General features: G+C 40.4%; 1 protein-coding gene across 5 annotated transcripts in view; it reads right to left on the bottom strand.

Annotated features, from left to right (window-relative positions):
* The window catches only part of LOC124605181, a 179,876-nt gene that overhangs the window by 50,397 nt on the left and 112,987 nt on the right, over window positions 1-16,492 (bottom strand). For all 5 annotated transcript variants that reach the window (XM_047136697.1, XM_047136696.1, XM_047136695.1 and 2 more), the window contains one exon: window positions 16,137-16,263. In XM_047136697.1, coding sequence (XP_046992653.1) covers window positions 16,137-16,263 — 127 coding nt within the window. The remainder of the gene's footprint in view (window positions 1-16,136; window positions 16,264-16,492) is intronic.

Genomic DNA, 16,492 nt, shown 5'->3' with positions numbered 1-16,492 from the left:
ACACCACCAGTTGAAATTTGCTAGGACATATTTGTGGCAAATTCCTTGGAATCGTGCACGACTTGGTGCTTGCAGGTGTGAATCAAGGCAGCACCACAAAAATCAACACACTGATTACAATTACAGTCCCAGTTTCAAAACACTGTAAAAAATAGCTACTGCTCAGAATGATGTCACATTTGAATAGAATATTATTGAAGAATGGAGAAACGTATTGGGGGGGGGGGGGGGGTGTTAGCTAAAATTTCGCCATTAGATGGCACTGTAAGCAGCAAAATATAGAATATCGAAATAAAAGACTTGGTGTACACAGCCATTCCTCAGTTGTGTCTGAGATGCTCAGCACAACTGTCTCAATGCTCTGCATAAATTCTGAACACTCAAGGGTATGAAAAAGACACTGGTCTGATGTCTGCTAAGGGCCTGGAGAAAATGGTGTGGGAAAAAGACAGGTTCTTTCGAAGTGCAATATGACAGAGGGAGGAAAACAACTGATCCAACATCAGTAGAAGTAGTGTCTACAGCACTGCATGTTGAATAATGGTGTGCAAGCATACAGTGCACAGGAAAGTGCCTCAACTTTAGACATGCCTGTGAGGACTGTCTACGGAACATCCTGTGTTGGTAGCCATACAAAATTACCCTTGTTCAGGAATTTCCTCATGCTGACCTGCCAATAAGACAAACGTTTGCTATAGACTTTCTTGCTCGCATGGAATTGGACAATGAATGGCCATGGAGCATTCTATGGACAGACACAGCCCACTTCCGTCTCAAAAGAAATGTCAATACACAAAATTGTAGAATATGAGCAACGGAAAATCAGCTACATCAACTGGTACTGCTTCATTCTGCAAAGGTAACTGTGTGGTGCGGTTATCAGTTATTGCAAGACTATATTTTTTGTTTTACAAGGAGATGGTCCCTGCAGGTTCTGTTACCTGTACCATCACTTGTAAATGCTATGAAAGTGTTTTGTGTATTAACATTAGTCTGACCCGTCAACAGAAAGGATGTGGGGGCAGTATCATTTTTATGCAAGACTGTGCTCCTCTGCACATTGCAGAGCCAGTGAAGCAACTGCTGCATAAACGTTTTGGAAATACTAGAAGTATCAGCTGTCATTTTCCTACAGCCTGACCAGCCAGATCACTTGATGTTAATCTGCATGACTTCTGGCTGTGGGATTATCTGAAAGACACTGTGTTCAGTGCTCTGATACAAACATAACTGAATCAAAGGTATGCATTGTGACATTCTGAATGTGATTCCTGGGGCACTCCTGTTGGTCATGTAACATGGTGTTTCTAGATTTCAAATCATGGCGGAAAATGATGGACAGCACACTGAATGCGTCTCAAGCCAGACGCAAAAAAATTAAAAACCTACTTCACTGCTGCTTTTTATGCAGTTTCAAGCCTCAGGACAGTTGAACCCAATGTCACTGCTGCTTTTTATGTAGTTTTTGGCCTCAAGACAATTAAAACCCAATGTTGTTTATGACGGTACTGGGCCACTATACATTGAAGTACTTGTTACACTCAGTTTAATTGAGTGGCCCAAACATGTGGCTGATCTCAATGTTTGGCTACATTTTTTGTCATAGGGTGGTGCCAGCTCTCACACGTCATAAACTCAATATTAATAATTGATGCTATAAGACTTCACTATAAAATTCACATGTTGCGATCACGGCACTCGACAGTCTGTTCACAATTCACAAAATACACTCTTGTCTGCTGTCCTAAACCACTATATTGCGATCCACTTTATCGCTTTCGAACGTCGCTATATACGTGCTTGTCCTTGGATGTGGCTACCCCAGATGGGCAGCACATCCGGCTCTTAGTGTCGCTCAGAACAAACTCCCCCCCATCAGAGATGGCCACCCTATGCACCCTCGAAACGACTGCCTAACTCAAAACAATGTTTGACAAAAAAATTATGAATACTCTAAAACTAGACACAAAAAGACATATGATACACTGAAAAATATGGACATTTTCTGGGCAATAACAATTTAAAGTCCAATTTTTCATACCTGCCACTGGTTTTCACAAATAATGTTCTTGTGGCATGATTTTGCTTTTCCCAGATTTTTTGGATACTAAACAAAATAAACAATTGAAAATACTTACTTAACTACTCATCCACCTCTTTCAACTTTAAAATGCTGCCACTAGTTTTGCCTCTTTAAATTTATTTATTACCCAAAACAGATTCTCTCAGTCGAATCCTATATTCCAACCTCTCGTTCAAAATTGGTACTTATTCAGCTAAATCAGCTATGAATGCACAATGCAGCTCTACTAGCTGCATCCGTAAACACTTTGTTCATATTAATCGGCCAAAGCATTGCCAACATATTAGCTTTTGAACTTTCATAAATTTACGATTTTTATGACGACTATAACTTTTAAACTATTATATATATTTGTTGTGCATCTAGATAATTTAGTTTCACATATTTTTCCGTCCATGAGTGCCAACTCGCATCTCTGTGTCACTCTTAGTTTTGTTTTTATCAATTTTTATCTGGCATACAAATTTCACCTAGCGCGCAAACTCAGCCATAGGTGCCCCTGCCAACTCCCACTCAGGTTTTTCCAAGGCTGCGTAAACGCTAGCCGCTCGCCATGGCCCCATAGGAACCGCCAACCATGTGCTCTGCGGTGGGAAACTGCCACTCTAAACTCCCACCACAGCTTGTATGCTCACAAATTTTGCTTTTTATGTGGTTTTTGGCCTTAGGACAGTGAAAAACTGATTTTTCTCATTCAAAGTGGTATGACTTTGCCGTGGTGGATGGGCTTATCGAACTAGCAGGACTACAACTGTTGAACGTCAAACTTGTTCCGTCATGCATATTGCGCAGTACGGTTGGTTTATCGTGCAGCTCACACCATAGCTGTCACACTGCAATTCAGCTGTCATTTGTAGCCGAATCCATTTATGTTATGACGCTTGCAGCACCATCTACTGCAGGGATTAACATCTCACTTATTCTGAGTGTGAGAACTCGTGTCCGCTCACATTCTAAGTCACATGCAGAGCAGTTGCAGTGAGGTGGGGAGTGCAGGATATGTGCACACATTATGCGGTTGCAACAACACGAGAGAAGTGCCAACTGTGGAACTGGTGTGAGGAATCTTAGCATTTTACACGTAAGTTAGCTTTGCAGAATGTTTGAGTGTTCCATAAGTTTATTACTTTCAGGAAGGCACTACACAACTTACCACGTGAAACAAGGGAGCGGAAAACACAAAGTACGCTCTCTGTGGAGGAGGAAACATTAAGTGAGTGTGCTGGTCTGACGAGCTTCAAAACAGCTTAATTTTAATGAAGTCTTTGTGCTCTTTCACAGATGGTGATTTCATGAATAAATACTTGATAGTTGCTGCTGAATATTTATGTCCACTTGAAGTAGAACAATCTTTCATTGCGCTGTTATCAAAGGTGACAATCGCTGGTCCCGCGCAGGTTATGGCAGACAACATTCACAGCCCTGCTTGCAAAATATTTTGTGTGTGTTGCATGTTCTTTAGCACTCTCTAAAAGTGTAGATATCACAGGCACAGAGCTGTGATATTCCCAGCAGCCTTGAAGAAAGTGTGGAAATACACATTTGTCACTGAATTTATTAGTTCGTGTGTCTACACATGGAGTGAGAGTCATGCTGGTGGGAAACAAGATCAGGATTCATAGCACAATTTAATGTGAAAGTGAAAAAGCTTCGAGTACTCAATTTGCACTGAACTGCAGCTTGACATATCTGATCTGTAAATCAATAAGGAACATAAACACAGTCTAAATTTCTTCTAGTATTTACCTGAGGACCAATTTCTCCAATTTCCTCATTAACACAAGTCTCTACACTCTCCCCACCCACCCACCAATTTTTTGTGACGATGGAAGGGGGTACAGTACGCCCTGCTTGCAGGCCTGCTTTCACCATCTGCTCGTGGAGCACAAAGCTCTAATGTGTTGGTAAAATTTTCATTGAAATACTTTTTTTGTTTTTGTAACTTTTCGCCCTTCTTTGATAATATTCCATTCAAATTTTACTTCATTCTGTGAATTTTTTTTAATACAGTGTTTTGAAACAGGAGCTATTTATAATCACTCAGTACTTGAAGGAAGATTTATTAGGGATCCATAGTTTAATATAAATCAGTTTATAATCTGAAGACATACCTTCAACAGGTATTTACATGTGCACCTAGATGAACACTGAACATTCAACCCCCACATATGGAAAGGGAGTTGTATGGTGGGGAAAATTACTAACATGGCACAAAGGTTTCATTTGCCCAAACTTTACTATACCATGAGTCTATATAAATTGTAATTGTGGGCTATGGTGCCAGTACTTAGCCACACAGGTTGTAACTGGTGAGATCTGTCACTGTGGTCAGGAAAGTTCAGCGAGGAACACTGGCACAATTATGTGGGGTCTTTGGCTTCACTTCTATGGATAAATTGGTAAAAAATAGTCTCGATTGTACAGTTGTTCGAGTGTCATCGAGACTAATTTTACTTAACTGACAGATTGCTGTTTGCCAATAATGTTATATAGAACTTCTATGGGTGCCCCAACAATATTAATGAGCATTTGTCCCCTGAACCTACACATAAGAAAAAAGGCTGCCATCTATTGGCTGGAAAAAAAGGTACAAAAAGACGTGAAATTCTTGGGGAAATGGCAACAAATTCATTAGCAATAAATAATGTAAAATTTCAGAATGCCAGCAGAGAAAGTCATCAGACACAGGAAGAAGAACGTTTCAATTTCTTCCTGATGTAAATGAAAGGCATCAGGTAACATTCTGACCCAAGTAGGGGAGCGGTCAATTATCTTTCTGGACATAGGCCATTTCCTACATATCTGTACAGAATCAGTGAGAGGGGAATAAGCAGCTGTGATTGTGGCAAACTTGGTATTCCAGATCAGGGCCTATGAGAATCTTCCTTATTTGAAGATCCAGCAAAAGACTTCCAGCAGGTGTTAAGAAGTAAAACTGTGTATGACATAAATAGGGCAAAAGAGGAACTCCACCATTGCAGTCCTAAGTCTGGGGCCTCATCTCACAAGTGATGGGGATGGAGGAAGGGGGGAGGGGGGGGGGGGGGAAGTAACACCTTGTAAATAAAGCTGGGTCCATTTGGCTCTGGATGGTAGCACCTGGTGAGGGCCCTTGTCTAGGTTTACTGGGTGAAACCTGGTCAACAGTCTCTCAAAGGTGGAAGGGAAACTCAGATTCCCAACATCAGAGAGAGTGGAAGAACCACATTCAGGACTCACAACCGTGGTTGTATTTTCTTGTGGGCTACTCCCAAAGTAACTTTCATCACTCATGGAAGTGTGTGATGTAAACTATTTTATGCTAGGTGGATAGCCCACTGTACACCAGTACATCAACAGACATTCTTATTCTGAGGAGCCTGCAACATCACACAGACAAGTCATAGTGTCTTGGAACCTCACCCAAATTTTAATATGAACAATCAACATACTTAGCAACTTTTAATGTAAACTCATTGTTGAAGATGGAAAAAGTATTACAACATACTCGTAGCAGTCACTAAAAGAAACGCTGTACATGGATACATATACCTTCAACTCCAAAGGTTTTAGGATGTGCAAAGGCAAAGTAGGACCGTGTGTGATGAAAAATGTGCCACATCTTGGAACAGCCTTTATAATAGACAAAAATATCTTAAACCCAATAGCTGACTTTGATTCCCCATTGGAAAGATACTCATTTCTTACATTCACAATCACAAGCAAAATCTACACACTCATCAGTGCCCATGTCACTATAAATGAAAATAACAAGAAAAACAAAGAAAATGTGGAAACCTTTTGGAACCCACTAGATGACATTATTCAGAAAATTACTGATAAAAACTTCATCATTCTTCTTGGAGACTGTAATGCACAGATTGGTAAAGAAAAAATACAAGAAAATTGTTGGAGATTATCCTGTCCATAAAAGTCCAAACAGAAGTGGCACCAGGCTAATACACTCCTGGAAATGGAAAAAAGAACACATTGACACCAGTGTGTCAGACCCACCATACTTGCTCCGGACACTGCGAGAGGGCTGTACAAGCAATGATCACACGCACGGCACAGCGGACACACCAGGAACCGCGGTGTTGGCCGTCGAATGGCGCTAGCTGCGCAGCATTTGTGCACCGCCGCCGTCAGTGTCAGCCAGTTTGCCGTGGCATACGGAGCTCCATCGCAGTCTTTAACACTGGTAGCATGCCGCGACAGCGTGGACGTGAACCGTATGTGCAGTTGACGGACTTTGAGCGAGGGCGTATAGTGGGCATGCGGGAGGCCGGGTGGACGTACCGCCGAATTGCTCAACACGTGGGGCGTGAGGTCTCCACAGTACATCGATGTTGTCGCCAGTGGTCGGCGGAAGGTGCATGTGCCAGTCGACCTGGGACCGGACCGCAGCGACGCACGGATGCACGCCAAGACCGTAGGATCCTACGCAGTGCCGTAGGGGACCGCACCGCCACTTCCCAGCAAATTAGGGACACTGTTGCTCCTGGGGTATCGGCGAGGACCATTCGCAACCGTCTCCATGAAGCTGGGCTACGGTCCCGCACACCGTTAGGCCGTCTTCCGCTCACGCCCCAACATCGTGCAGCCCGCCTCCAGTGGTGTCGCGACAGGCGTGAATGGAGGGACGAATGGAGACGTGTCGTCTTCAGCGATGAGAGTCGCTTCTGCCTTGGTGCCAATGATGGTCGTATGCGTGTTTGGCGCCGTGCAGGTGAGCGCCACAATCAGGACTGCATACGACCGAGGCACACAGGGCCAACACCCGGCATCATGGTGTGGGGAGCGATCTCCTACACTGGCCGTACACCACTGGTGATCGTCGAGGGGACACTGAATAGTGCACGGTACATCCAAACCGTCATCGAACCCATCGTTCTACCATTCCTAGACCGGCAAGGGAACTTGCTGTTCCAACAGGACAATGCACGTCCGCATGTATCCCGTGCCACCCAACGTGCTCTAGAAGGTGTAAGTCAACTACCCTGGCCAGCAAGATCTCCGGATCTGTCCCCCATTGAGCATGTTTGGGACTGGATGAAGCGTCGTCTCACGCGGTCTGCACGTCCAGCACGAACGCTGGTCCAACTGAGGCGCCAGGTGGAAATGGCGTGGCAAGCCGTTCCACAGGACTACATCCAGCATCTCTACGATCGTCTCCATGGGAGAATAGCAGCCTGCATTGCTGCGAAAGGTGGATATACACTGTACTAGTGCCGACTTTGTGCATGCTCTGTTGCCTGTGTCTATGTGCCTGTGGTTCTGTCAGTGTGATCATGTGATGTATCTGACCCCAGAAATGTGTCAATAAAGTTTCCCCTTCCTGGGACAATGAATTCCCGGTGTTCTCATTTCAATTTCCAGGAGTGTAGAACTTTGCCAAGCTCACCATCTAATTCTTAAATTTATAGTTTTCAAAACACTACCATGAAAACAAATGATATGGATATCTCCAATTCTAAACCCAGGATAATTTCAACTCGATCATGTGACAATCACGGCAATTTATCGCAAAGAAATCATGATGATAGGGTACTCGGGGAAGCAAACTTGGATGTGGACAACCACCTCTCTAAAATTAAGTTCAAAGTCATCCTGAACAGGAAATACAGCACAAAACAAAACAAGGGTAAAAAATACAGCACCAAAAAATATTAAAATCAGATGAATTCATAAAAGCAAGAGAAACAGTTCAGACTCAAAGTTAGGAGGATATCAAGGAAAATCTCTTTACTATGGCCAAATGAATAGCACCCAATATAAAAAGCAAAAAGCATGCCTGGTGGTTGCTAGAATATGATGCCCTCCATGAAACAAGAAAACAGGCATTGCAAAATTGGTAATCACAGAAAACAGAAGAAAGCAATTAATATCATTAGATCATTAGGGTTAGAAAAGTGGTAGATAGAAGTATAAAGAGGATTAATAAAAGTCATGAAAACAGATTTCTTTCCCAAATTGATGAAGAATTTACTAAAAAACACAAAAAGCTTTCACAGAATGTTCAAACAAATGTTATCAAGATAGAAAGCTCCCACCCTCCAAATTAGAGCTGTAAATGGGACCATTGCTCACAAAGACACACAAAATTGCAAGATACTAGCATGTACTTTGAGAAGCTCCTGAATTGTGAACCCATCCTTGAAAAATTTGAATCTATCCGAAATAACAGTCAGAAGCTGGATTCAGAACCACCAGCGTCTGAAGAACGACAAAAGATAATTTCAGAACTGAAAAATAACAAAGCATACAGAGGAAACCAAATAGTAACCGAAATATGGAAAAAAATCTGACAAAAATGCAATTACATCCCTTTAATGTGTTTTAGATAAAATCTGGAAAGAAGAAGAGATCCCTGCAGAATGGATAACAGCTCTCATTCACCTGATCCACAAGGAAAGCTTAACGACAGGCTCCAACAATTATAGAGGAATATCACTACTGGATGTAACATAACAAGATTCTTTCTGAAGTCCTTTTGAACTGGGCAGAGCCAGAATTGGATCCACAAGTCGGGGAATGCCATGATGATTTTAGAAAGGCCAGGTCATGCTCAGAACAAATACTAGAACTCAAAAACATTATGATATGCAACAAATCATGAGCACAGACATATGTAATCTCCTCTGTTGATTTCAAAAAAGCGTATCATTCAACTCACAGAGAATCTCTTTTAGCAGTCCTGAAATAAATGAATTTGGATAAGAAAACAACTAATACTATAAAAACAATGCTTAAAAATACATTTTTGAAAGTTAAATTCATAGGTGAACTATCAGGACCCTTCGAAATAAAAATGGGTGTGCAACAGGGGGATGGGCTCTCACCATTGCTGTTCAATTGTGCGCTTGAGACAGTAATCAGAGAATGGAACATATATATAAAGAGTGGTACAACATTGGGTTGCAAAAAGAAGAACCTTAAAGTAAATTGCATTGCCTTTGTAGATGACATGGCCCTGTTTGCTGAAACAGTGAAAGAAGCACAGGGATAAACCCTTGAACTGAAGAAACAAGCAGTTAAAATAGATCTTCACACCGCCTTTGAAAAAAACTAAAATTATGACAAACATTAAGAACTAACAAACACCTCAAAGTCCAAGAATAAAAGACTGAAATAGCAAAAGAATTTAAATATCTCTGAGAATAGATTAGTTGGAATGCTGGAGAAAGCAAAGCAATGGAATCCACAGAAAAACTTGAACTGGCCTTCCAACTAACAAAAGATACCTTAAAAAAGGAGACCCAAAATCATACATCACAAGACAGTGATTAAGCCAGTAGCACTGTGTGCAGCAGAAACACTAAACATTAACTTGAGATGCCAAATGGAGAAACTTGAGATAAAGGGGAGAAAAATTTTAAGGAAAATCATACAACTGAAAGTCCAAGGTAATAAGATAGTATACATAAAAAATGAAACTCCCTACAAGCAAATCTAAAAACTTTCAGATGCAATGCCAAAAAGGAGGATACATTTTTATGGGCATTTTCTCAGAATGAACTCTTAACAGATTAACCAAACAAATCTTTGAGTTGTTCCATAAAATTTCGGGCATGCAGCTGCATAAATTTCACTTCTAATATTTTGGCTGCATCTTCGGAGTGAGCCAAGGTGACTGATGCTCCAGCACTTGCTCCTTCCTTTTAAACTTGTGGATTGCACCATTGTGCATGCGGCCACAGTACACAAGGTCCAGAGACGCTGATTGGTGGCAAAGATGTATCATAGAGCACACATGAAATTAGATCTATGACAGTTGCCACAAGGTGATATAGATGAATCACTGCGAGCTGCACCATCACGACGTCTTTGTGAGTTTATTACAGAAAGTGCCGGATTCCATGATTTGCCTAAGCTGAAGCTGCTACCTCTATTACTCAAATTCATCGCCAACCGAATTTCCATTGCTTATTTCTCTAGTAACTCCCAGAAAATGAATTTCGACGTTATTGTGTGTCAGAGTGTGCCCAGTGTCAATATAGTGCTCTGCCACTATTGATTTATTAGGTTGTAAGACTTGGGTGTACCTGCGGTGCTCTGTGCGTCTCCCATGGACTGTACGTATTGTCTGTCTGATGTATGAACAACCACACTCACAGGAGATCTTGTGAACCCTAAAGTCTATTCACCGAGAGCTGGGACGAAATATAAACAGTGTCACGTGAGTGACTACGCTCGTTTCCGGAGAAAGTATTTGGTGTTCACGTGATATGTAGGGGTGTGGAAAAATCCTTGGCGCACGCTTTGCAGCTGGCGGCGTTCGGCTGGCTGCCGAGCTGTCACAGCGGACCTTGAGAAACCTGGGCAACAAATATGTTAAACTGAGTTCATTCTGTCGAAGCAGATTTATTTTCATTCAGGTTGCTAACAAAATGCTCCATTCAAACACAATTAATTGTTAATTTTAATAACAATACCAGTAATAATAATGACAAAGGACGAAACAAGGTTCACTCTGTCGAACTTGAACTGTTTTCATTGAGGTTTATAACGAACCGCTCCTCTCTCTCCTCTATAATGCAGTCTAATTTCCACATTTGAGTTTTCACTTTTTCTACGACATGGAGGATGCACTTGTTCCAATCCTCTGCAGTCACTGTTCTTACTGCTTCTTCTAGCAGTACGTTAACTTCCGGCATTTTGTATGTTTTGTTTTTCGCTGAAACATAGCCTTTGATTCACAGTGGTACGGAGGAATTCTGAGAACAGTTTTCCCTGCATATAAAATAAGAAACCATGCGATGCTATTGGATGCGCACATAAACAGTGAATGCTCAGCGTGACTACAAACACATATACTTACTCTAATAATTAACAACTAGTCTTTCAAGCGTCTTTACAGATGAACTTAAGATATCCCAAAATCGCCGCTGTACAACACCCACTAACGAGCTCACACCTTGCAACTGAGACGGCCACACTGACTGAGCGCCGCGCCTGTGAACCGCACAATGCATCGCTCATAAAGGACAAACGGTTGCACCCATCGCATTCGAACAAACTACAAAATTAAATTCAAACCTTTCTGAAACTTTTCTCGCTTACACCTCCACAAAAAAATTTAAAGGGAAAAGTTTGTCGCTTACTATATTTCGGATGATGATTTGGTAAAGTTCTGCATCAGATGTGAGATTTTAATCTATTACTTCACTATTACTGACTCTATTGGGCTGAAAATTTGCAGACGTCATCTAAATATAGTACTGAAGGCAATTATAAAATTATTTTGCTGTGCGACACACAGTTTAGGAGATATGGCGTGATAAATATAGAGTAACGCGAAAAAACAACTTTTCCTGAAAGCTTAAATATTTCTATTTTTCAGTGATAATAAATTTCAATGTAATGTAAAAAAAGGCGTCGGAAGGTAGTTCTCGGATCACTTTATCATGTTCAGGTGCCAAATTATAAAAAACACGACCTTCATTTTTAAATTTCTGACGCCCCTGCCTTGTACACCCCTCAACGGCAACGCTGTGGTCACGCGCCTTCCGTGTTTACAGTACGTCTCTTGTTTCGGTGAATGGAGTATAGGTTTCCGAAGCACTAAATCATCTTCAACCAAACCCAGGAGTGCTGCTGTCTTTGGTGAAGGGCGGAAAATCACTTCCACTTTGTGTTTACTGAGGATCCGTCCTATTTTTGACAATAGGCTTCCCACATATGGAAGAAAAGCCATGGATTTAAAACTTTCTGTGTCTTCTTCTGCATCCCTTATACCCGCTGCTGGTTTCAGTTGTAGTGCCTTATGTGGGACGCCTATCATCGAAAATAGGACGGATCCTCAGCAAACACAAAGTGAAAGTTATTTCCTGCCCTCCACCAGAGACAGCAGCACTCCTTGGTTCCATTAAAGATGATTTGGTGCTTCGGATGCCTGGGGTTTACAACATTCCCTGTAAGTGTGGCCATTCACAAATCATTTAGGTGACATGTACATTCCTTGAGAGATGCAAGAGATACACAAAACGCTGCAAGTACACTCAGCTCTTACAATGTAATAAACTGGCAGTGGCAGAGCACTGCGTCGATAATGGGCACTCTATGGCATACAATAACATAAAAATTTTAGCATCGACTTCATCTTTCTGGGACTCAACAGTGAAAGAAGCAATCGAAATTCAGTTGGCAGTGAATTTAATAGAGATGGTGACTTCAGCTTCGGACAAATCATGGAATCTGGCACTTTCTATGATAAACTCACAAAGACGTCGCTACAGCGCAGCTCACAGTGATAAATCGATATCACCATGTTGATCAACCGCTCAGCCATAAATTTAATTTCATGCTTCTGTTATAAGTCTTTGCCACCAATCGACGTCTCTGGCACCTTGTGTTATCTGTGGCCACATGCACAGTGGCGCGGTCCGCAGGTTTAAAACGACACAGCAAGTGCCGGAGTGTCAGTCACCTCAGCTCGCTCTGAAGATGGCTGGATGGTATACATACGAAATTTTATGGAACAATCATTGCGCCACGGAAATATGAAGGTGCAAATCTTCGAGTTTTTCCATAACCGCAAAGCAAAACTAAACTGGTCTGAAGAAACTCAGAAAGACCTACCGGAACTAAAGATTTCAGCAAAAATCACTAATCAATCAAACAGCTCAATTAATTACTAAAGGTGAAAATACAAGGTTCCAAGACAAATCTACACAAAAACCCAAACACATCATCTCAGAAGAAGAGAAGATCAGAAAGAATGAAGAAATACTGGGCATTGACAAAAGAACAACACACACCAAAAAAATGATTGATCCAATGCACCCCGAAGATGGTGAAGCGAAAGAAGAGGAAGAAGAAGAAGGAGGAGAACAAAATAGAACTTTGATACATTAAATGCTTTAGCTGATACTTCCCAGAAAAAGCAATATGTTACAACTGGACACAGACACCACAGCAGAGACAAGTAAGACCAGTGTTTGGCCCTAAGGATTGCAAATTAATTCCGATAGCTCCATGATCGCTTTGCACAGCAACAGAAGAGTGAAGGGACGGAACCTCAAGTATACCTAAGAAGACAGAGAAGACTCAGTGTCTGGAGGCAGCAAAATATTGCTGGACCTGATAGAGTGGCATATCTGGTACGGAATGTCGAGAGAAGCTACATATATTCTGATAGTAGTAAACTCTGTGTGTGTGTGTGTGTGTGTGTGTGTGTGTGTGTGTGTGTGTGTCCATCTCAGACTACAGTAAAGAGAAATATAGTGTAGTTGCATAAGACAATGTACTATTTAACTGTTCTCCAAGGGTCAGTGACCCTGACATTATAATATATTACTGTAGTAGAAGTATTAGTATTGAAGATCAATTTGAATTCTGGAGAATGTAGAAACATGGAAGGCAATCTGACCCTATGACTTATCTTAGAACAAAGGTTAAGGAATGGCAAACCTAAGTTTACAGCTTTTATACATTTGGCGAAAGCTTTTGGCAATGTCAATTGGAATACACTCTTTGAAATTCTGAATGTAAAATGGGTAAAATACAGGGATCAAATGTTATATTCAACTTGTACAGAAACCATACTGCATTTGTAAGAATTTAAAAATGTGAAAGGGAAGCAGTGTAGTTGACAAGGGTGTGTGACAGGCTTGTAGCCTATCCCTAATGTTATTCAATCTGGACACTGAGCAAGCAATAATGGTGAAGGAATCAAGATTAAGGGAGAAGAAATAAAAACATTATTATCGGCCAATGACACTGTAATTGTATCAGAGAGAGCAAATGACTTAGAAGAGCTGTTGAACAGCATGGGCAGTGGCTTGAAAGGAGGGCATAAGATGAATACTAACAAAAGCAAAACATGGGTAATGGAAAGTACTTTGATTAAATCAGTTGGTGATGAGGAAATTAGATTACAAAACAAGATACCAAGAGTAGCAGATGAGCTTTGCTGGGCAGTAAAATAAAAGACGACAGCCGAAGCAGAGAGGACATAAAATGTAGACTGTCAATGGCAAGAAAAGCATTTCTGAAGAAGCGAAATTTGTTAAAACCAAGTATGGATTTAAGTGTAAGGAAGTTTTTACTGCAGGCATTTGCAGAAGTGTCCATGGAAATGAAACATGGATCATAAACAGTTTAGACAAAAAGGGAGCAGAAGCGTTTGAAATGTGGGGCTACAGGAGAATGCTGAAGATTAGATGGGTAGGTAATGTAATCAATGAGGTGGTACAGAATAGAACTGAGGAGAAAAGAAATCTGAAATTGGTTGCCATGAGAAAGACATTATGGGATCACCAATTTAGTATTGGAGAGTGGGGCAGGGGTAAAAGTTGTAGAGAAAGACAAAGAGATGAATACCGTATGCAGATTCGAAAGGATGCAGGTTATAGTAACTATTTGGAGATGAAGAAGCTTGCCCAGGATAGAGTAGTTTGGAGAGCAGCATCAAACCAGTCTTTGGACTGAAGACCAGAACAAGAACAACAACAGTAGCATTATTTGTTATTGAAGTTGTAGTGGAGTAACAGTGCTAACAGCAGTAGGTATAAAAACAACTGTAAAATTAATCAAGATAGACTGAAATGGATGAAGGGTGACAGTTATCTTCATAGTGACTGATCCAGTGTTATGAAATTTTGTAAATACCGCAACAGTCTCACAGTTCAAGCTTTAGAGCTTTCATCAATTGTATTTCTGATTCTGTCCATTTTCCTCACACTGTGGCCTCACATCATCCATGGCCTCTTAAATCCATTCTTGGTATGCCCACTGTGCCTGTGCCTTTTTTATCTGTTTACATATTGCTGTTAATTAACTTTATAGTGCTAATTCAAACTAATATTTCTCTTTGGAAGCCATGTTAAAACTCCAGCTCTATCTTAAAGTGCATTTTAATGTATCCAGTTTTATGCAGAATCACACCTTAGCAAACTGTCTTCGGCCAGTGACATCTAGCGGATATGTCCCCTCAGTTGTTTGCAACATTGTTGTAAGCACAGTATACCAGAGACGACCCAGCATTATGGGCCATGGTGTTTATCAGTTTATCGTGATTGTAGTCTATGAGGACACTATTTGTGGAAATACATTTTATTTGTTTACTCTGCTCACTTCATGGCAGATCAATCTGAAAATCATCATAATATTCAAAACCAGTAATTCAATAAACAAATATTTGTATCAGAGACTGTTGTTCTTATCAAACTTCACAATATGAAATAACGAAAACCTATGGCCCTTTCTGTCACACTAAAGGAAGAGACTGGAAAATGATGCCACAGGAAAACTACATGCAGAGAGCGTACCATCTGAATGTTAGAGCAATAATAGTAGAAAGAACTAAAGATAAGAAAAACATAAACAGCATAAATTTAATTCAATGTTTAGAATAATTTTAAAAAATCATGGAAAGGAAAATGGATTATCATGAAAATTCGTTTACAAGCAATTCTTTACATAATAGTGCACTGTTGTCATCAAGAAAGTGGACTATGATAAACAAATAAATCAAAGTAACATAAAATGTAGGAAGACCTATTTCCAAGCATGTGACAATTTGAAGCTTATGCACCTACACAAAAAGACAAAAGTGTAATGCTTCAATTTTAAATGAGTACAAAACAAATGCCCAAATTCACATATTTGGAGTCTACAACATTCAGTGTATCATTACATAACATTTCTTAATTTGTGCCCATGTCAAACTGAAGCAATGAAATTTTAAGCTTTTCGTATAGAGGCACACTCTTTAAATCGTCACACACCACAGGAGATGACAATCTTTGTACAGCTACAAGCTCTTGCTGATATTGTGTGGACTGTTGGTTCAGTCTTAAGTTGTCTGATGGTGCACTGGATGGAAAATAACGCCAGTTTGCAACAAAATATAAAATAAGTATTATAGTGGAACATTGGTACTCCATGTTTCATTTTTAACATGTCTATGTTCCAATGGAATATTCTGCAAATAACAACTTCATTGCTATATTATTAAGTCTAGAATAACATAGCTCTTAATGCTGTCTTCATTGGGAACAAGATCATACGTATAGCATTTTTGATGTGAACATGAATAAAAAGAGATTGTTTAATGCAGAGGAATACTCACCACAGTGTTCCATTTGAGAAACTATCTCACTAGCAAGCAAATGACAGTTTGTTCCTAAGCCTGGATATTCTTTAAGTGGAACTGCGTAGCGTATTCTATATACTTCTGCAATGAGGTGTAGAAGATCCTGTGCAAAACAAATAAATGAAGAAAAAAGTGGCACTGATGACTCATTACACAAAAAGTACATGTTTTACAATAGTGATATTAAATATGACAACATTTCTGGCATCCTTAATAGTTTTGGTGCCAAAATAGCAATATTCATCTAATGTTTTTAGTCTCTCATTTCTTTTATTAATATTTATGTTATAGATACTTTATTTTTGAGATACCATCCATTATCTTAATCTTAT

This window comes from Schistocerca americana, chromosome 3 (genome assembly GCF_021461395.2).
Source record: "Schistocerca americana isolate TAMUIC-IGC-003095 chromosome 3, iqSchAmer2.1, whole genome shotgun sequence".
NCBI classification, from domain to species: Eukaryota; Metazoa; Arthropoda; class Insecta; order Orthoptera; family Acrididae; genus Schistocerca; species Schistocerca americana.
Note: the sequence above shows the minus strand (reverse complement) of the source record. Positions and strands in the feature narration are given on the sequence as shown.